This window comes from Zalophus californianus, chromosome 9 (assembly GCF_009762305.2).
Source record: "Zalophus californianus isolate mZalCal1 chromosome 9, mZalCal1.pri.v2, whole genome shotgun sequence".
NCBI lineage: Eukaryota > Metazoa > Chordata > Mammalia > Carnivora > Otariidae > Zalophus > Zalophus californianus.
This window is the reverse complement of record NC_045603.1, coordinates 17584344-17607430: the sequence shown is the minus strand read 5'-3', so window position 1 is coordinate 17607430 and position 23087 is coordinate 17584344. Positions and strand designations below refer to the sequence as shown.

The 23087-nt window shown below is 48.3% G+C and overlaps 1 protein-coding gene across 3 annotated transcripts in view; it reads left to right on the top strand.

Annotated features, from left to right (window-relative positions):
- CHST11 (carbohydrate sulfotransferase 11) overlaps positions 1-23087 on the top strand; it is a 264556-nt gene that overhangs the window by 113005 nt on the left and 128464 nt on the right. For all 3 annotated transcript variants that reach the window (XM_027594355.2, XM_027594353.2, XM_027594352.2), the window contains exon 2: positions 12080-12165. In XM_027594355.2, the coding sequence (XP_027450156.1) occupies positions 12082-12165 (84 nt within the window). In that variant the 5' untranslated portion in view covers positions 12080-12081. The remainder of the gene's footprint in view (positions 1-12079; positions 12166-23087) is intronic.

Here is a 23087-nt window from a genome sequence, read left to right as displayed (position 1 = left end):
GAACATAAAATGTCATTTATAAGGGCTTTCCTAGGTTAACGGCCAATTTCAATTCCTTGAACTCGGTTTTTCCACAGGGTCTTATGTTTCTCAACAATAAAATTCGTCCACTGCTGTCAGGTTTTCGGGAACAGAATTTGGGCTGGGGGCTGGTTCTCCCTTACCCCAGACAACTCTGATTCCCCACCTTTGACCAGCCTGAAGGTGCCAGTTCTTGTTAATTCTGTTACTGTGTGTCATTCAAGGTGACAGCTGTGTCCAAAAGAAGCTTCTAGAAAAACTAAAGCTACAAAACTAAAGCTACACGTCTAGGATGCTAGCCTATAAGAATCTGACTCTTCCCAGAAGTCTAGTAAATGTTCATGGCTACATTCAGGTAGCCTTTGATTAATATTTGATCCTTTAACAAACTTAACCTGCTTTTAACATTTTCAGTTGCATTTAAAATTTAATATATTTAATGTCCCTTTTGAGTACTTCAGTTGCCTGGTTAACAAACGAGCACTTGGGTATAATACAAATCTCATATTTCAAGCTTAGAAATATGGTGACTAGTAAGTTTTTAAAATGCTCCAACAGTATATGTGAACAAGATTTCAACTTAAAATCTCAAGTCAAATAAATTGTTCAATTAAATCTTCCGTGTTGGCATTGTGAGGGAGATCTCCTACTCACATAGGTCGAAATCTTGAAAATATTAATTTTACAGGTTTCCTTCTTAAACGTTTCTGTACTTATTTTTTAAAAAGCCTTATTGTTGATATAATTTACATATAAAATTCACCTATTTTGAGGGTAGAATTTAATGAATTTTGGTATGTTTACAGTTATACAACCATCCCCACAATCTAAGTTTAGAACATTTCCATCACCCTAAAAAGAACCTTTATGTCTGTTTACCGTCACTCACCATCCTGCCCTTAGGCAACAAGTAGTAGAAAATCAACTTCCTATGTCTACGTATTGGCCTGTTTTGGACATTTTCTGTATTTAATTTGAAGTCATGCTGGGTTTTTAAGGGAACAGTTTTGCTCTCTCAGTTTTGGGGTCATTTTCTCCAGCAGTTTTTTGGGTTATTGCCTCAGTGGCCTGGAATTTCTTCATGAGGGAGAGCTGAGCGACCCAGTCTGTTTGTGTGTGTGTGTGGGGGGGCTCTTGTAACCCAAGACCCAGTCTCAAGTCCCTGCAGAAGACTAAACCCCAGCAGGTGGCTTCATGCCACTCCGATTCCTCACCTGTCCCCCGGCTCACTGCTCTGAGACTGGGTTAAAGTGTGAGCTGCGGGCAGACTCTCGTGGTGGGGGCTGGCTCCGAGGCCATGGTTCTGACTTGAGCTCATCAGCCAGGCTCCTGTGCCCACCTGCCGTTCCTCACAGCACCTGCTCAGAGGCCACCAGCCAGCACGCTCACCCAGAAGCCTCCGGGCCCCCTCAGGTGCACATTCTGCATGCAAGCAGGACGGCTTAGGTACACTCGTGTTCACAGCAGCATTATTCCCAGTAGCTAAAAGGTGGAAACAACTCAGGTGTCCATCAACAGATGACTAGATATGTAAAATGGTATATGCACACAATGAAATATTATCCAGCCTTAAAAAGGAGATTCTAACTTATTCTATAATATGGATGAACCTTGAAGACCTTCTCCTAAGTGAAACAAGCCAGCCATCAAATACTGTATGAGTTCACTAAGGTGAAGTACCTAGAATAGTTAAATTCAGGGACAGAACGTAGAATAGGGGTTGCCAGGGGTTGGAAGGAGAGGGGAATGGGGAGTTAGTGTTTAATAGGTACAGAGTTTCAGTTTGGGATGATAAAGTTCTGGAGACGATGGGTGGTGATGGTTACATAGCAGGGTGAATGTACTTAACGCTACTGAACCATACACCTAAAAATGGTTAAACTGATACATTTTCTGGAAGCCTGAAATCAAGGTGTTGGCATACATAACAGTTTCTGTTATGTATATTTGACCACAGTTTTTAAAAAATCGGCAAAACCCCATTGGTGTGATTCTCCACCTCGAAGATCGTATTCGAGGGCTCCATCTTGATTACAGAATCAAAGGAATGTTTTCCCAGTCTGGCCTGATATTTTTGGAATGAGTTAGGTACAAATCAAGGAAGATGCCTCAGCCTAGCCAACACACCCTTCACAGCAAGGCTCCCCCCTGTCCTGGGAAGGACATTGGCTGTGACACCTTCCACCCCGGCCCCTGAACTCACTGGCCGCAGCTGGAACGAGCTGCCCCCCGCCCCCCCCCTTCTTCAGGTTGTCCTGCAAGTGCACCGTCTACGTGCCCTGTGGGCCGTGTCTCCTGTCTGGCTGGTCCGGCATCCCCAAACCCTTCTGAGACATGAATCCCATGGGGTGCTCATTCACCTCCTTGCTTCCCAGGACCCCTTTCTGGGGGAGCCTGATTCAGAGGGGCTGCGGATGTGTGTCTTTTTTACGAGGACCTCAGAAGACTCTTATCAGACAGGTTTTGAAGACACTGGATTAGGGTAATTGTGTTTTAGAAATGGTCTAGTTTCTTACCCTTTGGAAAAGAGCTCAAATTCATTCATTCATTTGTTCATTCATTCACCCAGGCACTGAATTTAAGCACTCTTTTAGGGACTGAGAAGATCGGGGTGAAGAAGACGATCCAAGTCCCTCTCTCATGGAGCTTATAATCTTATGGCAGCAATGGGCTGTAGACAATAAAGCATTTAAAATAAAAAATCAAAAGACAACAGGTGCCTTGAAGAAGGATAAAAAACAAAGCAAAGGGGAGACAGTGAGAAAGAGGGGTCAGGGTGTGTTAGCTAGTTTGGTGGCGGGGACGATAATGTGAGCAAGCGCAGAGGGAAGAGTGTCACAAGGGATGGAACAGTGAGTGCCCAGAGCCTCATGAACTGGGACAAGTACTAAAAAAGAAAAAGAAGAGAAGAGAAAGGATCAGTTCATCACACCTAAACTGGGTGTGAAAGGATAGGAGACAGGAGATCTCTAGCTTTGTGACCTTAAATGACTCACTTACGCTCCTGGATGTCCATTTCTCCACCTGCAAAGTTGGGCTGGGGATGCGGTAGGTTCCACTGGATTGGGGTTCCTTAACCTTCCAGTGCCTGACACCTCCTCTCCTTTCACCTCTTCCATGCTTTCTCGGGGTGGACTGCAAACACGACTGTCCAGGAAGGTCATTTTTGAGCTTGGTATCCTGCCATTTGTCCTGCTCACTCAGAACCAATTCTGAGGGTACATTTCTCTGATCATAAATACCCATTCCTTCTGCTTGTGTGAAAGCCATTGGGCCAGATGGCCTCTAAAGGCCCTTCTTGTCCTAGATGTGCCTGATTCTGCATTAACCTGTCAGGTTGACAGCTGGTTTGCACTTGGGCAGGGACCTTGTGCTTTGTGGAAGTGGGCATAAGCCTCTGCTCTGGGGACATTTTTGCAGATGGGCCAGAATCATCTAAAAGAGGGGGTGCATGATGGCAGAGGCCATTGGTTTGGGTAAATTATGTTTGATGGCATATTTCTGCTTCTCCTGGCAGGTCAGTGTTGTAGTGTATGTGGTATGTTCTTCAGAACTGAGTATCACAGTCTTTCCATGGAAGGTTTCTATGACTGTAAATCTCCTGGCCCTCAGATGAAGCTGTGACTTTTCTTTTCCAGAGTTATGTCAAGTGCTTTCACCTAATTCTGGGATTTATACCCTTGACCTTGGTCTGCCAAAAGTTTAATTCCCTTTAGTTCTGCCACCACCTCCACAGGCCTGGCGGCAGGAGCTTTATGGAGCTTATGGTAGGGAAAGGACACAGACCTGGGAATTAGCTATCAGAAGGGCTCCGATTATTTGCGAATCAAATAAAACCCAAATTCCTCAGTGGTCTTTAGTGGTTGCTAGTAGGATCTCCAATAAGGAAAAACAGATCTGGAAATGATATTGATTAGCTCTGGGTTGTTGTAGGGACTGAGAAGGAAAGACTAGAAAGTTGAAAAACTTAAGTTTGATAATAGTATTAATGATAGTTTAGGTTGAACCCCAGCACCCTGGGCCTCCCACCCTCAGTGTTTTGGGGCTCCTGAAAAGTCACAGGTGTGCTGAATGTTTTATAAAGCTCCCAAAGCCTGGGTAGTTGGAGGACACTGGGTCAGTACTCGGGACTGTCTTTTTGCCTAGCCTCTCCCAGTTCCAACCTCTATAAGCTACAACAAGTCTCATTTCAGAGGAGTGGGGGAGAGCCCGCAGGGTTTGCATCCACAGAAATGTGGGTTGGAATCCCAGCTCTGCTGCTCACTAGCTGTGTCAGTGGGTAAATTCTTCACCTTCTCTGAACCTCAGTTTCCTTGTCTTTAAAATGGGCGTAATGCCACCTACCTTCAGGGTGGTGGTGAGGAGTAGAGGAGAGACATAATAAAAGCTAACGTTTATTGAGTGTTTGTAGAATTCATTTAGGGCACATCACAGTTCTACAAGAATGGATCATATTAATTTTGCCTTATGTTTTTGTTTTCATTCCTTTGACTAAGATAGCCAACTAAGTAATTTTGAGGATGTTTTGTTAGCTAACCAACTTTGAACTTCTCTTCTTTGTTCTTTTGCTAAGTGGTTTGGCCTGATAACCCCTTTAACAGAAAAAACGTCTTTGGTTAAACCCTCCCATCGCTTGACTTGTTGTTTTATCTCATTCACTTGACAAATGTGCTGAGTACCTATCATGTGCTAAGCACTTAGTTGGGCAGAGGGCATGTGGAGGGGGCCGACAAGAGAGCCATGGGACTGGGCTGCCAGGGACTCAGAGGTGGAGGGTTGAGCTGGCCTAGGACAAGGCAGGCTTGGCCCTTCTTTCCCAGCCCTGCTGTGGGAACTTTGGCTACCCTGTGCCTGTACTGTGGGCCACGTTTTCTTCTCTGAAAATGAGCAGGAGTGGTCAGATGGGAGCTAAGAACCCCTCAGGCTCCAAACATGAGTTTTGATTCTTAACTCTTTGACAGGAGCAAATGGAATGCAGAAACCTGAACCCATCTGGGCATGCAGATGTGCTAAGCACACACAGATTCAAAGAGCCTCAGATTCCTTGAGATAAAACTAAATCTCACAGAGATACAGATCTTTTTTTTTTTTTTTTTTTTTAATTAACCCATAGTGTAGTATTAGTTTCAGGGGTAAAATTTAGTGATTCATCAGTTGCATATAACACCCAGTGCTCATTACATCAAGTGCCCTCCTTAAAGCCCATCTCCCCACCTACCTCCCCTCCTGCAACCCTCAGTTTGTTCCCTAGAGTTACAAGTCTCTTACGGTTTGTCTCCCTCTCTGTTTTTATCTTATTTTATTTTTCCCTCCCTTCCCCTAAGTTCATCAGTTTTCTTTCTTAAATTCCACATGAGTGAAATTATATGGTATTTGTCTTTCTCTGACCGACCTACTCTATCTAGTTCCATCCACATCGTTGCAAATGGCAAGAGCTCATTCTTTTTGAAGGCTGAGTAATATTCCATTGTATATATATATACCACATCTTCTTTATCCATTCATCTGTCAATGGACATCTGGGCTCTTTCCATAGTTTGGCTCTTGTGGACATTGCTGCTGTAAACATTGGGGTGCATGTGCCCCTTCAAATCACTATGTATCCTTTGGATAAATACCTAGTAGTGCAATTGCTGGGTTGTAGGGTAGCTGTATTTTTAACTTTTTGAGGAAACTCCATGCTGTTTTCCAGAATGGCTGCACCGGGAGAAAATTTTAATATATTGGCTACAGACATGGTATTTGTGAGGACTTACGTACCTCTGTTTCCCTCTCTGCTTTACAGGAACTGCTTGGGATTGAGCCAATTCTAAGCCAACTTGTGATGTCCGAGAACCCTGGGAGCTTCAGTACCTTATCTGCCCTGTGCCCCCCCCCCCCACCATCTTTGTTTTCTTCTCTCTCCCTCCTCTTTCCTCTAGTCCTGAATATTTCTTCCAGAAACCTGGGCAGAACAACTAGTATGTTCTGATGTCAGTGAGCGACTCAAAGGGGATTTCTTCCTTTGTGTTTTAAAAGGAGGGTGGTGGTCCAAAGGAGATGCTGAACTCTAAAGAACAAGAGAGCTCCCGGAAGGCCAGGCTCATGGGTGCTTCTGGTTGAGGGTTGGGTTCTTTCCACTCTGAGTCCCTCCGGTGTGGCATTTCAGGTCCTGGGTTACTAAGACAAGAGGGTTTTGTTCCAACAACTGCTCCACCAGAGCTAGAGACCACCAGTTCTGCTTCCATATAAGGTTTTGGGGGGGGTAGGGGGGCTCCCATTTTTATATTGTTATTATTAATTTTTCTTTGTTGATGGCATTTTTTCATTTGAAAAACCTCTTCATTTCAACCAGGATGCCAGCCTTTGGTCGTGAATTATAAACTGGGCAGAAATTGAGAAGTCTGTCTCACAGCCAAATACTGCTTTTTCTTTCCCAACCTCTCCTGGGCCCACACTCTTCTCTCCTGCTTTTCTGTTACTGGGTAACTGCCACCGGGTCCTCTGTCTACACCTCCTGCCCCTTCCCCCTGACTGCCCCACCCCCGGCCCCTCTCCAGGGTTTACTGAACCCGTGGTTCTCCAGGGAAACTTCCCGCTGCCCAGTGCTTAGACATCGGGAACTTAGAGATCACCTGGTTTTATCTCTGCACCTGACCAAGGAGAAATCTGAGGCCCCGGGGGGACCTGGTTCAAAGCGAGGCTCTTTGGTGGCAAAGCGAGGTGTAGGATCCAGGCCTGTGACTTTTCACATGGACAGTCCTGGATGCTATGTACCAGGCTATTTTACATTTTCATTTAATTCCCAAACCATCCTAGGATGTAGGCATTATTATTGTGCTTTATAGTTGCATTTCAGAGATGAAGACGTTGAGTGAAGGTCCCAAGGCTGGTTAATAGTGAAGCCAGGATTTGAATCCGAAGGGTGTGGCTCGGTGCTTGGGACTTGGCTGGTTTTAGCATGGAAACAGTCCAGAGTTCCAGGAATCTCTTCTGTCCCAGGCAAGCCAGGATGGTCGGAACTACAGGGTGACCTCCACAGGAGAGGGGCCAGCTGTGACATAGTGGCCTTTTAAGGCAGGCTCTGCGCCCTGCTGTTGCAAAGCAGATGGCCCATCTTTCCAGGAACGGCTCCCTCTGAGGGAGCTGGGTAGCGCTCTCACTTCTCCTCACTTGATGATGTTGACCTAGACACGGTCCCCTTCCAACATCCTTTAGACACATGTGCTGGACGGTACTGAACCAGGGCACAGCGTGATTTGGTGCCTTTGGAGAAGACATCTCCCTGATTGCATTTTTGCTCTGCACCCGCAGAGTGTGGTGTAGATGAGGGATCATGCCCAGGCTGTTAGCAAAATCAGAGTCGGAAAGTGTCTGAAGTCAGTGCAGTATTAGAGTGGTTTTGCTGGCAGGGTGGGGGTGGGTGGGAGGTGGAGACGCATTTGGACTTGGGTGATTGAGTAAGCAGTGCCTCACTTTGGATGTCCAGGGAAGTGAAAGCACAGAGGCTGTGGAGCTGGACTATAATCCCTGAGCGTCCCAAATGTCTGTAGTTTTCTAAAATGCATCAAAGGTGAGTTACCACCCAGGGCCCCAAGGCCTTTCCGTTTTACGTCCTCAGACCCGAATTAGCTATCCAGCAGCTCCCGTCCAGCCCAGAAGCACAAGGCGAGGTCACGGGGAGTCACTCAGAGGGTGAGGTGGGCTCCACTCGTTTGTTGGGAGCCCACTTTGTGTCCCCTGCTGTCCGTTGACTGTGAGCAGAGGACCCACTTAAGGACAATGTGCTCTTTGTCATCATAAAACAAACACAGGGGCTGGTTTCATTCATGTACCTTGGAATATGCAGAAATGTGCCTGGGTCCAAGAAATCGTGCTGTAAGTTGAGCCAATTCAATTCTTACCAAACGGTCTTGAGTTTCGTTGACTGGGGTTTAGAAAGGAAAAAAAAAAAAAAAAGTGTCGCAGCTAAATAAAACTCGTGGTGGCGGGTGGGTGGCAGAAGGCCACTGTTAAATGTCCTCAGGGATTCCTTTCTTAGGGCTTTTGATCACCAGACCTTTTATTTTTCAAAGGAAGAAAAAAAAAAAAAGAACAGCTGTTGGATGCTACGGGCAGTTTCTTCCTTATATAGTAGAAAACAGCTTGTCCAACGCTTGTGCAGGAACCCTGAAATCCTAGCTCATTCACAGGCTTTCTTGAGTACCGACTTGTGCCAAGCACCAGGGGAAAATGTGAATAAGATGGGGAGGGTCTATACCCCCATGCCCATGCCCGGCATACCGTGGGTGCTTGAGAAAGTTCGTTGAATGAATGCAGTGCGATAACTTAGTTATTAGTCTGGCTGTCACATCACTTTAGTGACTCCTAGGACACTGGAGTTCATTTTAGATCTTCTGTCCTAGAGGTGGCCAGCCAACCCAGTCTGGGGCCCAACTAGAAAGATGCGTGGTGGACTTGGCACCTGACCCTTGGCCCAGCATGGCAGCTGAGAGCACGGGCTGCCTGTGTTGGAGTCCATGCTTCACCTCTTAGTCATGAGACCCGGGCAAGTTACCTACCCCTGCTGTGCTTCAGTATTCCTCTCCATAAAGTGGGGACAGTGGTGGGGCGCCTGGGTGGCTCAGTCGTTAAGCGTCTGCCTTCGGCTCAGGTCATGATCCCAGGGTCCTGGGATCGAGCCCCGCATCAGGAGCCTGCTTCTCCCTCTCCCACTCCCCCTGCTTGTGTTCCCTCTCTCGCTGTGCCTCTCTCTATCAAATAAATAAAATCTTAAAAAAAAAAAGTGGGGACAGTGATGGTACCCACCCCATACGGCTGCTGTGCAGATGGAATACGTGAGCTGCTGGGCGCACCGTCAGCACTCTAAACTCTGCCCGCCATCTGTGTGTGTCAGTCACTCAACCTTCTCTGATGCCACTTTTCTGAAGACGCACACGGGACCAACGTACTTAGTACTTACGTGCATAATTGCCAGCCCATCCTTTGGCTCAAAGGCACGCGGTAGGTCCTCACTATCCTTGTTTGGATGTGAAGCACCTACAGCAGTCAGGTCTGAGTCTTCATGTGGTTACTTTCCACTCCCGTGGTCTTGACCTTGGTCCAGTCTCTGAAGTTAAGGGAGGCTCAGACCTATAAAATGCAGGTCCTTCCTTCACCGTGGGAAGGATTACACTTAACCAAGTGCCTGGCACACAATGAGCGCTCGATAAATAGTAAGATTGTTGTCATTCTCATAAACAGCGCACAAGGCCCCTTTGGCTTTTGTGGCCTGGGGTGCTGAGGCTGGTTCACGTGGCGCCCAACGGAGCGCGCATGGCCAGGGCGGGAGGAGGCACGGAGGGCGGGCGGCCTTGGGAAAGGGCCCGCGTTGCAGGCCCCACACGGTCAAAGCATTTTAAAGGCCTTGTATTCGAAAAATAAACCAATTAAATAATACTGCCCCCCATAAAAGCTGACTTTTAATGGACTCCACGGTAGGGTTTTCACCGTGGCAGGTCCTGCAGCCACCGGCCCCGGGAGCCTGTCTGCCGCCACGGGGAGAGTTTAATCTTGCACGGCATGAGCATAATTTTTACAAGTTTTATGGCTGTTTTTTCTCCTCCAAAGTGTTGCTATGTCATTGTGCACTGAGGGCAAGTGGCGTGCATTTAACAGTTTACCTCGTTTTTGGTGGAAATGAAAAATGAAGCAATAAATTAAAGAAAAACACAACGTGGATTTTTCCCCCTTCTTCTTGAGGCAGTCGTGGAGGAACAAAGAGGCAGTGTTCCCCCCCTCCCCGCACAGCCTAATCAAATTCAAACAGCTTTTATGGATGGACATTTGCCCGCAGGTTGCCTCCCCGGAGAGGGCCATGGGGCACGCAGTGTGTGTTTGGGGCTTGTTCCGCTGACCCCAGGAATCCCGGGGACCGTTCTCCAGGGCGGGGGTCAGCAAATGACAGCCTGTGGGCCCGATCTGGCTCCACGCCTGTTTCTGTGACACGGTTGGAAAAAAACCATCAAAAGAAGACTTATTTCCCGACACATGAAAATGACACGGAATTCGCTTTCTGCGTCCATGAATGGAGCGGCGTTGGCAGGAGGCCACGCCCTTTGGGTTCTGGATCATCCGTGGCTGCCAACTCGGTGCCCCAGATCCCGAGGGCACAGGGCCGAAGCGCCACCTGCCCTTCACAGCAAAAGTGCAATGACGCCGCTCTCTGAGGCAACGGAGAAGGGGACAGAAAACGCAGCTTCCAGCTTCCTGGAAGCGATGATTTACTCTGAGGGTTTCCACGTGGCTCCAAGGGACAGGTCAAAGGAGAACTGCCTGAGAAAGGGTCAATTCACCTGGAGAACGTCCAGAAGGAATTGACTCCTTGCGGAGATGGCTTTTCCCCTCACATTTCGGACCTCTGGCTGGCTTCTAAGCGGAGGGAGGGGCCTGGGTGTGTCCCCCTTGGGCCCCCCCTCCCAGCCTTCTGTGGCTCTCGGGTCAGGGAAGCTTTTGAGGTCTGCTGACTTCCCATCAGCTCGCTGGATGGCTCAGAGTAGAGAAGTTCTCACCTCCCCCCACCCCGGGGGTAGGCGGGTTTTGGTCAGGAATCGTTCTGTGTAAATTCAGCATACGGTTTGATGCCCTTCAGAAATTTGTAAGAAACGCCTTCTGGCCAGCACCCCGGTTTAAGCATTCTGCAGATAGGAGTAACTCGTTGAATCCTCACAGCCAACTGCATCTTACAGCTGAAGAAACACAGGCACAGCAAGGTTAGGTGCCTTGCCAAAGATCACACAGCGGGAATGTGGTAGAGCCGGAATGCAAACCCAGGGAACATCATGGGTCCACTCTGCGGCTGCTACATAGCTACATAAAGGCGAATTCTTCAGGCTTGCGGATGGACCTGCTTTCCTTGTCCCGCCCATGCCCCTACCAAGTCATTCCACAAGAAAATCGCGTCCTGTGGAAGAAAACGCTTGTTCGCTCATTCATTTGCTCCTCCCTCCTCCATGCCGCCCGCCCTTCAAATAATTATCAACAGGTGACAGTGTGTTAGGCTCTGGGAGGGACTGCCCAGAAGGAGGGTGTTTTGTGAACAAGAAGAATGAAAAAAAAAGAAAAACTCTTTTCCACTTAAAAATAGTTCGAGGGGTGGTGGGGAGAGAGCCTGCCTGGCTCAGTTGGTGGAGCACGTGACTCTTGATCTTGGGGTTGTGAGTTTGAACCTCATGTTGGGTGTAGAGAGTACTTAAAAATAAAACCTTTAAAAAAGTAGTGCTGAGTGTCCCCAACGCCACTGGCTTTTGAGAAGTTCCCTTTATTCTCCCTCTTTTATTTTTTAAAATTTTTTTATGTGGGCTCCGTGTCCAGCGTGGAGCCCAGTGTGGGGCTTGAACTCACGACCCCGAGATCAAGACCTGAGCTGAGATCAAAAGTCAGACGCTTAACCGACTGAGCCACTCAGGCGCCCCTTTCCCCTCTCTTATTACTTGTAAGTGCCACCTCTGTCTGTTCAGAACCATAGCCCTTGTCCTTTTGGCCTTGACCTGACATTTTCATTAAAAGTAACCTAGTTTACAAGAGGCTTTGGAGTGACCAGGTGTCTGACTTAGCCAGTGGAAGAGCCCTCCAGGGGGAGGCCCTGCATGGGTGCTCAGGAGACCAGAACCAGGTGCCGGGGAGATGGCAGGGAAGGCAGGAATAAGAGATTGTGATTGATCACTGAGGCCTCAAGGAGGCTGTGGGATTTGAAGTACATCACCAAGCCTGGTGCTGGTAGAACTCACTCTCTCGGAAAAACCTTTACGCTGACTTTTGTAAGTAGCTTCATTTCAGTGAGTTTTAGATGCCTGTCTTGTTTTCTTAAAAACTTGCTGGGAAGAATGTTTAAGATTATTTATGTCCTTCTGAGTGTGGAGATACCTGAATGCTGGAGAAGACGTGCCATTGGGTAAAGGAACAGCAGCTTTGCTAGAAGTGGTTTTATCTCCCTTCCTTTCCTGTTTCTTCTTCCCCCACCTACCTCTGTGCCTTTTTCTTTGTCGGACAACAAGGCTTTGTTGCTCATTTCTGATGAGCCTTCACTTTCTCTCCTCAGTCATGCGGAGGAACCCCTTCGGTGTGGACATCTGCTGCCGGAAGGGGTCTCGAAGCCCCCTGCAGGAACTCTACAGCCCAACCCAGGTAAGCCCTGGAAACTTCCTTGCTTTCTCGGCTTGGTCTCCGTGCATCAATTTTTTGGGGGAGGGGAGAATGAAAGACTCCAAAATCTGGTTCTTGGGGGATTTGAAACTTCCTTGCGCTGCCTGGCATTTTACCTTCAGTGATGACTTTCTTGGCCACCCTTTGTCTGTATAATGGCTCCGAAATTCTAGCGAGCAGGATTTAGAATTCGAGAAATGCTTTGGTGTAGTGCTGGACTAAGCTTTCTGACCTGCTCGGGTTTGAGATCCACATAGTCACAGGTGCCAGCAATGGGGCTCTGAAATTATAGAGCCGGCTGGGCAGTGTCCCCCTAAGCACCCCGAAAGAAGGTTCACCTGTGGGTGAACCGGCCACCCTGCTCCCACGTTGGTTCATTCAAGTCCAAGATGCCCCAAGGATTCCACCTCACTGTGCCCGTTACCAAGACTCAATTCTTGGGCGGCAGCGGGGCGGTGCTTTTTGTTAAGTGACTGTCATGGTAAATTGAGCTCAATTATGAAGAGTTTCTCTTGGAGCAAAATAAGCTCCAACCAAGGAAATGTGTCCTTGTCGAAAGCTAGGAGCCAAGGGAAGAGGCCTGGTCACCATGGCGATGGCCTCAGTGGTGTGTGTGGGTCTTGATATGGAGACTCTAAGGCTGGTTCTCCTGTGGGAACATTAATTAGCACTTGATGCCAGGAACTGGCAAGTGAGCAACTAGTGGCCCATTGTCTGACCTCTGAGTGCTGTTGAGAAAAGAAAAAAATGTATTTCTTTGGCCTTAGTCTCTGAGCTTTACTTTGTATCAAATTCTTAATTTAGTATTTCTGTGTACTAAGGTGCTTGGTAGAGGAAGGTGATGCATGGTAATGCGACATTCCCTGAAGTCTTGCAAAGGGAACTTTCTGATCCCACAGATATTTCCTGTCTCTCACCTGCACTCCCTTCTGCAAAAATGGACTCCTGAGTTTGTGCATCATGGGTGGCCTAACCAGGTGAATTCACTCCCTTGTCAGCCCCACTGCTTTGGAGTTCTAGTGTGGCAAGGCCTGATTAGCCAGGTAATTGCAAACTCACATTGCCTGAGGCTTCCTGTTGTGTTCCCTGGTGACTCAGCAGGGAATGTGATATTTGGGTTTTGTTTGGTGCCCAATTAATCTGATTATTATAGGCAAGTCTCCTAGCATGTTTGCATACCCGTCCTTAGGAAGGGGTAGAACTAGCCTCGACAAAGGATAGGGTTTCTGGTAAGCCGTGTTGAGAACAGCACAGGCTACTGAGATGCAAGCCATTCCTATTTTTTTGTTGACATGCTCTGTTCTCAGATAATTTTCCCTTTCAAAGTACAGCTGCTGAAACACTACTTTTTCCTGGGGAAATTCTGTGGGCAGCATACAGCGTCATGGGAGGAGCTTATTTCTGAAGTAGACACCCCTCTGGACAGGAAGTCCATGGACTGTGTCTGTGCTGTTTACTGTTGTATCCCCAACCCCTAACACAGGGCCTGGTCTATAGACGGTGCCCCCAAATATCTGTGATTGAAAGAATGAAAGTCTAGGTTCACACCCCTACCTCACCTCCGACTGGTTGTGCAACTTGAATATGTGATGAGTCCGTGTCTCTGGAATGTTGGGAGGATAAAATCACTCTGATGTGTCAGGGACTATGTAATCATTTGTCATTATCATGGTCATGCGGGGGGTTTCCATATCGGAAGCCTTGACTTCCGAGTCAGACGTGGGTTCCAAGCCTGGTTTCTTCATTTCCAGGCTACGTGAGTGTGGGCAAGATACTTCACCCCTCTGAGACTGCCTTCCCTCATTTGTAACAGTACTTTGCTCGGTGCCTCCTATGGAGTTTGTTCATTCCTGGATTCATTCACTCGTTCACTCATCCATTTCTTCAGTATTACACGTGCCAGGCGCTGGGCACCAGAGAGTGAGCTGGGCATGTGGGTTAGCCTTCCATGTCTGGTTCCTCTTGGTATCCCAGGGCTGACGTGAGTGAGTTGACTGGAAAGCTTGGTCCAACCTACTTGGGTAGAGGTCATCTCTTCTCTTCCTTCTGGTGGTGTTTTGTTTTCTGGGTGAGAAGCTAATTTAGCAGCAGCCTAGGACCTGGGAAGGAAGATGGGGCTGGAGAGGCAGCTCTGGGAGCCATTTGTGAGGGTGTAGGTGGGTGAGTCACCTCCATCAAGAATGTCGTGGGCAAGCTGTCCGGCCTCCTTCTCTGGCAACCAGGAAAACATCCCCGCAGGAAGATCTCCCTGTTTCCTCGGGATGTTGCCCGGGATGTTTTTTTCTTAGGCTGGTTTCCTTTACAAGCTGCAATTACGTTCCATTCCCACGCAAATATGGCCAGTGGTCCTTCTCAGAGACACTGTCGTGGTGATCATTTGGGCTGCTGTGGGCTGGGCATTTAGAGGAGAGAAGGGAGCAAGCACCCCTGTTGAGTTAAGTTTTGTGTCCACAAGACATTTACAGACTTTGCACCTGATTGGGCATGGTTGTGGTTTGTCGTGTTTCCCTACCAGCCAAGGCTGTTGAAGCCGCTAAGTCTGGACTGGTGTTATCACAGAGGCAGATGACAAACCCTGTAAATTGCTAGAAACCAAACTGCTCCTAGAGGTGCCATTTCCCCGTCTTATGCTGACTGGTTATTTGGGTTTGATATATGATGGTGAAAACATGAACTATTTATTGTAGATAAGAAACCAAGGTTAGAGCGAGAAGGCACCATCTTAGTTACCATGTACTGGTGCTCTAGACCAGCTGTTATCTAGATGCTTCTAAACCCCTCATGGAACGCTTAGAAGAAGCCCCAAACCAGGTCTGCCACTCCCATTTCACGAATGGGAGAGCTGAAGCCAAGAAAGTTACACAGCTTGCCTAGGGCCACACAGCTAATAAGAAGCTGAGTAAGGATTCAAACCCAGGACAGACTACAAATCCATTTATCTCTATGCTATGCTCACTGTCACCAGCAAAGTTCTCTTGGCATGAATTACCCTGTCTCCCCTCCAAAACAACAACAGAATCACACCCAGATTTTTATTGGGCAAAGGCTTAAAAGCTCCTTTGGGGAAAATTGGCTATAATCTGATTTTTGTATCCAAGGTTTTCTTATTTCAGGGCCTCACAAATCCCCTAACTACTAAAACAACAATTGGGTAAAAAAAAGTTTATGGTTGATATTCTTAGAAAAACTGTACTCTGGTGTCTTATAATTTTCCTGGTTCTCTGCTGTCTCCCTGGCCCCAAAATAAAATGTAATTGCTGATCAGATCAGCTGGTGTCAAGTCACCGAAAGTTCAGGAGTTGCCAACTGCGTATTTGTGGCCCGAGCGCATCTGTGGGCCGCCCTGTTGCAGCTCAGACTCGCGGGGCAGAGCTCCGTCATCAGCCATTAATAGGGCATAATTGCCCCCAGAGTGCCAGCAGGAGCGAGACAGCTTGTCCTTTGGCCTCGCCCACCTCCTGGTCCTCGCGTGGGTTCCCTGAAATCTTCACAGCGTCACTCATGTGGTTCAGCCCTGCCCTGCCTGCTGCTTTCTTTAGCATTTCTCCTTGCTCTGTGATTACCACGTTCCGAGAAGATAGATGCACGGCCCAGGGGCTGACCAGGAATTCATAAACACAGAGTCTATCTAGAAGGCTTGCAGGAGTGCACTAGGTCCGACTGTTGACGGGCATTCCTAAGGGTCTGGGAAGGCCAGGCTGTGTTTGAGGGATCTAGTGGTATTCTGAGTGAACTGTTTTGAGGCTAAAAAAAAAGAAATGTTTTTTTGAGGGAAAAAATATGTTATTTGGCGGCCCCTTAACGGTCCAGTCTTCATATGCTACAGTAAATTTACCTCTCCGTAAGGTAGGCTCAAGGAGGAAGGATCAAAAGAGGGAGAAAGGAAGGAAAGTTACTCTTCACTGAAAGTGTAATCTACTTTCACTCTACTAGACCACATTGTTCAAGGCTTTTCTACACGTATCTCATTGAATCTTCACAACAACCCCAAAAGGAAGGTTGAACCCCATTCTTCAGATAAGTTAATGGAGGTTCAGTTAACTGAGCAATTTGCCAAGATCACGTAGCTCTCTGAAATGGTAGCGCCAGGCCCATCTGACCTGGTAAGATTGTAGGAGAATGAGAGCCTATCACTTCATCTTTTCCAGGTGGAAAAAAAATGCTTCCTTGAGGTTCTCTTCCCTAGTGACTCAAGCTGAGACGGATGTGCTGAGGACTGTTGTAAAATTCCTGAAGTCAGGGGCCAAGGCTTGTGGAGTGATGTGGAATGTACAGTGGATGTCCAATAAACAACTGAAGTTTTGTTTTCTGCTTCCTGAACCTGATATTTGGAGAGACCTTTGTCTCTTGGCTATGGCCAGGCTGAACAGGAATCCCCCTGAAGAACTCTGCTGTGGGATAGCTTACTTTGGTGAAATTGGGAAGTCGGGGTCTTTGATTAAGTTTAGATTGATAAAAGCTTGACTTGTCCAAAGGGGTTGGGGTGGGGGCTCTTCTAGCACAACCTAAATAGCTTTCTTAGCAATGCTTGCCGAACTTTGTTTCTTCTGCACACATTTATAGGCTAAGCAGAGGGAAAAGATGTGGGGAGGAGAGGCAGGTAGGTCGTAGGACATGATAAATGGTGCACAATAGAAGCCTTTCAGTTATGGGAGAATCAGGAGTAAGTAATCAGCCCTTTAAGGTACAGGGCGAGGGGGAGGCTTTGTAGAGGGGGTGGCATTTGAGTTAGGCCTTTGAAGACCCATCAGGCTTCCCCTGACAGAGAAGAGGGAACAGCATCAGGGAGGGGAGGAATAGCAGGAGTGTGGGCACCAGGGGGGATAGTCCATGGCACAGTCAGAGAATGGTGAGGGCTTTGTGGTCGGAGTGAGGAGCCTGCAGGGAGCTGGTTGGAGAGAAGGCAGGAAGGACAGGGTGGTGCCTGCTGGACCAGGCTCGTCCACCCTCGCGGCGGGTGTAGTGTTTACTCGCAGGCGGGATCGGTGGTCCCAAGGAGCCCAGAGGAGAGAGCGTACAGCTCATGAGTCAGGGCTGCTTCCAAGTCAAGCTGCTTGTTAACTGTGGGGCTTCTCTAAGGCAGAGCCTGTCCCCTCCTTGCCACGGCGGCCTCTTCGACAAAATGACCGAGACCTGGCGTTCTCATCCCTGGCTGCCCATGAGGACCACTCAGGGAGCTTTGACACAGTGGCCAGTGCCCAGGCCTCACCCAGAGGTTCTGCTTTTGTTGGTGGGTCTGGGTTAGGGGCGGAGGCATCAGTGTTCTTCAGAACTGCCCGGTGATTCTGAGCGGCAGCCGAGTTCAGAAGCACTGGATCCATAGGGGTCCCTCCAGTTCAAAACTCTTTGATTCTCAAAAGCCCCTCAAAGCGTAGGCACTGAGGCTGCTCCCTGTTGTTTCTTATGAAGGCCCTGGGGCAGTTTTGAGCACTCAGCCTCTCTCGTGTTCCACTGGCGGGTTTACGAGTCGAGGTCCCCAGCGTGGGAGACTCTGCCGGGGCCGTGTGGTCGGACCCGAGAGACGGAGCCCCCAGGCAGGGCTTTGGGAGGGGCCCTGCGTCGGGGACACTTGAGCCATGCGGCTCTGGACCCCGTAAGCAGGAGAACCCAGACCTGCCCCATGCCACGCATCAGATGGGCGCTTCAGAAGGAGCAGCTCCAGTCTTTCGGATAAGTGCGAAAGGAGAAGAGGCTCCCGGCCTTCTGAATTTTTGTTTGGGAAGACTGCTGCTAATGGCTGACACCCTGGAGAAGGCAAGGAAGAACAGACATTGTAGAGCCTCCGACTCTGGGCAATTAATCCCTTCATTACTGACCACCTGGTAAATGACGCGTCCATCTAATTATCTTGTTTTGACCCAACAGCTGTCTACCAGCCGAAGAGGGATTAATTGATTTAGTTGTGGACTGGCTCCTTATGCAAAGATATTACTTACTGTCAGCCTAGCAGAAAGGCAGCTGGCTGGCAAAGATGAAATAGTACATGAACTTGATCTTACACACAGCGCTTGGGAGAATGCTTCATTATTAGCTGCAAATTACAATAGATGAGCAAGCCCATTGCAAAACCCAGGGACAGTGGGCCGCCTTTTTCACCATGGCCAGTGCCTCTGTTATTTTTGAACCAGGGAAGGCACCCTGGTCAGATTTCCAATCGAGCCAGGACAGATGGGGACTCTAGAGTCAGACACGATTTGGGTCAGAGGAGAGAACTGGATGCCTGAAGGAACTGGGGGATCCCAGCCCAGGTGTATGGCTTGGGTTGATGACTTGACCTCCCAAGCATTGGTTCCTTTAACTGTAAAATAGGAACACAATGCAGTCTTGGAGTTTTGTGAGTTTTGAAATCCTGTATAAAAAGCACCTGAGATTGTACCGAGGAAGAATTGGTATTAATCGTGTTAATTAGTAGCCAACAATGGTCTGAGTTGAGTTACGTGACCTGGGACTTCTCTTAGAGGGTCTGGGCCACGTTGGGCCCCTGTACTACAGGCTCAGACACTTTGCAGGTGCACACTTGGAATTTTGTTGAATAATAATAAGATAGAATGATTTCCTCTCGCTTGGAAGCTACTAGCTATTTATCGTGAGCACTTCCTAAAAATTTTGATTTATGTTATGTGTCTGGTTGACTCTGTTATTAAAAAGCTGGACATGCTGATCGATAAGGCCATGGGTGCCTGTGTATGTATGTGTGTGTGTGTGTACCTGTACGCTCAACCCATAGCCTGGAACATGACAGACAGAGCCATTGAGTTTAAACCTCTCCTTTATTGTTTGTCATACCCCCAGCCCCTAGCGAAGTGCTTCAGTAATAATTGTTTAGTAAGACCCCCTCTCTGTGTGATGGAAATGTGATGATGCCATCAAGCACGTGGCTTCATCCACATTTCATTCAGCCCATCTTTATAGGCAGTTGCTCTGTTTCAGGAAGCTTGGTTTGACCCAGTATATTCAAATCTATGTAATGAGCTCAGTGCCCTAATGGGATTTTTCTATGTCAGTCTGTGTGACTATAACCTGGCCTCTTTCAGCCAGAGAAGGGCATCCGAGTGACAAAATGACCTCAGCAATTTCCAAATGGTAACACAGCTGTAAAATCTGCCATTTTCAGAAAGTTATTTCCTAAATTACCCTCAATTATAAGAGGCTTATACATAATTTGATTTTTCTGTAAATTACACAACTCAAGTAGCTTCTCAGCCAATTGGATTTGAACCTTGTCGGATGCATAGGGCTGAAACTAAGCCTTGGCTTGTTCTCAGTTTCTCTGTAGGAGAGACCTGGGTGGGGGTGGGCATTGTCTCCTGCCCCCTTTAGCCCCCCTTCCCGATGGTGAAGTTGGCCTGCGGATCTGGTGGGGAGCAGGCTTTCCACCCCATCTTCACCACTAATTACTATGAAATCACAGCAAACAGTTGAAGTTTTCTAGCACTGGAGACCTCGTTTATAAAGAAGGAACAAAGGGGTGTCTGGGTGGTGCAGTCTGTTAAGTGTCCGGCTCTTGGTTTCGGCTCAGGTCATGATCTCAGGGGCGTGAGACTGGGCCCTGGGTCCAGCCCCATGCAAGGCTCTGCGCTTGGTGTGGGGTCTGCTTAAGTTTCTGTCTCCCTCTCCTGCCCCCCCAATAAATAAATCTTTAAAAAAAAATTAAAAAGGAACAAAATAACAACAGTTCAGTTATCAAAGATTAAATTAGAAAGATTGTGAAAAGGGGCACCTGGGTGGCTCAGTCAGTTAAGCCCTTGACTCCAACTCAGGTCGTGAACTCAGGGTCCTGGGATCAAGTTCTGCTTTGATCTCCCTGCTGAGCGGGAAGTCTGCTTCTCCCTCTCCCTCTGCCCCTCCCCCTGCTCATGTTCTCTCTATCTCTCTCAAATAGATAAATAAAATCTTTAAAAAAGAGTATATGAAAAGTTCTGGGCACATGGCAAGCTATTTAATCAATGCTGTTTTGTTTTTTTTTTAATTAGCTCAGATGAAACCTCTTTTGGGAAGCTCTCCCTGATTCTTTTTTCTCCCCAAGCTCAGGTTAAATGTCCTCCCAGAATGGTGTTGCCTACCAGGAATAAACGTGACTCACATATATAATTTGAAATTTTCTAGTAGCCACATTTTGAAAAGTTAAAACAGGCGAGGTTCATTTTAATAACATATTTTATTTAACCCAATACATCCAAAGTGTGATTATTTCTACATGTAGTCAATGTAAAATTATTAGGATATTTTATGTTCTTGGGGCACCTGGCTGGCTCAGTCAGTAGAGCATGTGACGCTTGATCTCAGGGTCATGAGTTCAAGTCCCCACGTGGGATATGGAGCCTACTTAAAGATTAAAAAAAAATAAGATATTTTTGTTCCTGTTTTTGTACTGTCTTTGAAGTTTGATGTATATTTGACACAGCACGTCTCAACTCGGACTGGCTGAGTGTCACCTGCTCAGTAGCCACATGTGGCTGGTGACTGCCATATTGGACCGTGCAGGTCCCCTGCACGCTCACCGCACCTCCATTCCCACGTTTCCCTTGTTCGTGCCTGTGCATCTGAAATGATGTTACTACGCCTTGAGCCCCTTGAGGGCAGGGGCCGTATCTTGTTCACCTGGTAGCTATTTCGGGCCAGCTACAGAAGAGGGGCTCAGAAGGTGTTTGGGCAACGAAGGGAGTGGTTTGCCTGTGCTTTGAGCAAGTCTGGTGGGTGGACATTGGTGGTGAGAAGGTGACCAGGACTTCAGCCATCAAGGCAGGAGGTCTCCTGGGGCCAAGTGATATCCCTGGTCCAGAGAATACGTCTCCGAGCCAAGCCGATGCCTGGTGTCTCCCCTAAAACCATTTTTGTGTACAAGTACCACGGAAGGGCTGATGCTTAGAAAAGGTATCGACCCTTTCCATCTCAACTTCCATCTGGTAAGAATCTTTCTGGAGACCAGCATGTGTCAGTGTGGGAGGTTGGAGAGAATAGGCTCAGGGGTCTGGTGCTTGAAGGAACTGGGGAAAGCGGGCCACAGCCTGAAAGGAATGCAGGGGTGAGGTGGGGGGATTGCTCAAGCCAGACCTCACCCTCCCTCAATACTGAGTCCGCATCCAGCCGTTTCTTTCTTCCCTCTTGTCCTCCCCCCTTCCCTCCTCCTTCCATGGCCTGTGGCACAAGCAGGAACCCGGCAAATGTGCATTGATTGAAATGAAGCTGGAATCCCTTGATGCCCTCTCTCTGCGAACCCACTCAGGTAGTTTGCTCAGGATGCCGTGACACAGGGCACCAGACTGGGCGGCTCACAGAACTGAAACTTCTTGTCCCACGGCGCTGGAGGCCGGAAGTCCAAGCTCACGGTGTTGGCAGGGTTGGTTCCTTCTGAGAGCACGAGGAAGAACCTGTTCCATGCCCCTTGCCTGGCTTCTGGTGTTTGTTGGCAGCCTCTGTCTGTGGCTTATAGAAGTGTCCCCTCGGTCCCCGTCTTTCCCCCTCGTGGTGTTCTCCGTGTGTGTGTGTGTGCGCGCGCGCGCGCCCAAATTTCCCTTTCTTAAAAGGACTTGAATCCTATTGGATCAGGGGCCACCTACTCCAGTAGGACTTCATCTTAATTAATTACATCTGCAATGACCCTATTTCCAAATAAAGTCACATTCACAGGTACCGGGGGTTAGTTCCAACATATGAATGTGTGTGTCGGGGGGGTGGGGGACAGAACGCAATCTGTAACACCTGCTCTGTGCGTAGCACTTGCTAGAACCTGGGACTCGGGACAAACACCCTTGCCCTCTATTAGTATATACTCTGACAGGCGCGTCACCAGTAAACTGACCGTTACAGGATGAAATCCTATTTCAGTTCAGCGCCTGATGCTGGAGTAGCGTAGATGATGGATCAGATCATTAACCTAGACTAGGTGTGAGTACACACGTGTGCTTGTGTGTGTGCACAGCCTGACCCAGGGCGCAGGAGAGGTGGCCCACCGAGAGACCGCTGGCTCCCCCCTCCCTGCACACTTAAACCCACAAAGGGGAAAGGATGTGCTAACTTTCAAGGGACTAAAAGCATTGTCCCTCCTGGGCAGGCAGCCGATCCTCCCATGCCCCTCTGGTGAGGACAAAGAGGCCAAGGGTTTGTAAAACCAGGGTCCTTCGTGGCTCCTGATTTCTAGAAAGGTTGGCAGCTCCAGTTCCTCCAGTTGATTTTCTGCTGTTCGATATCTACATTACCACGCCAGGAGGCGCTCCCAGGTTGGCCTCATCCCAGCCTTGGCAGGTGTTGGGCAGCCCTGGAAAGAAGTTGGCTATTCTGGAATATACCACAGGGGTGTGACGCTCGGGCAGACTTTGGTGCTGCCTAAAATGGCCTTTTGCAACGTTTCTTTTTCTTCTTCTTAAATCAGGGCTTTAAAGCCACAAAACAGCCAATATGCTGTCTGGCAGTCATTCCAAGTATTGGAGAAACGGCTCTGACCATCTGTTCCGTCTCCAGCATGTTCCCTACAGGAATATCCACAGATTTAGCCATGGATATAATGACGTCCTGCCAGGGCAGAGTTCCGTTTTTGAGAGCTGGGCAAGTTCAGGGCTTGCTTGGATCCTGGCCTCACGTCCTGCCCCAGTGTTTGGGGAAAAGCTCTGAGAAAAAGGGGAGTGTCTGAGGCCACACAGCCGAGAAGTGGTTAGGAGCACGGGCCTTGGAACTGGCCCACCTGGGCTGGAATCCCGGGGCCACCACTTGTCTGCTCTGGGACTTGGGAAAGCTTCTGACCTTCTCCATGCCGGTTTCCTCACATGCAAAATGAGGATAATATTGGCCCCTGCCTCCTAGGCTTCTCGTGAGGATTAAATGAATCCAGACACGTGAAGTGTTTGCTAAGGTGATGCACTCAGTGAGGCCAACACAAGTGTTTGCTGTTTGTTACTGTTACTGTT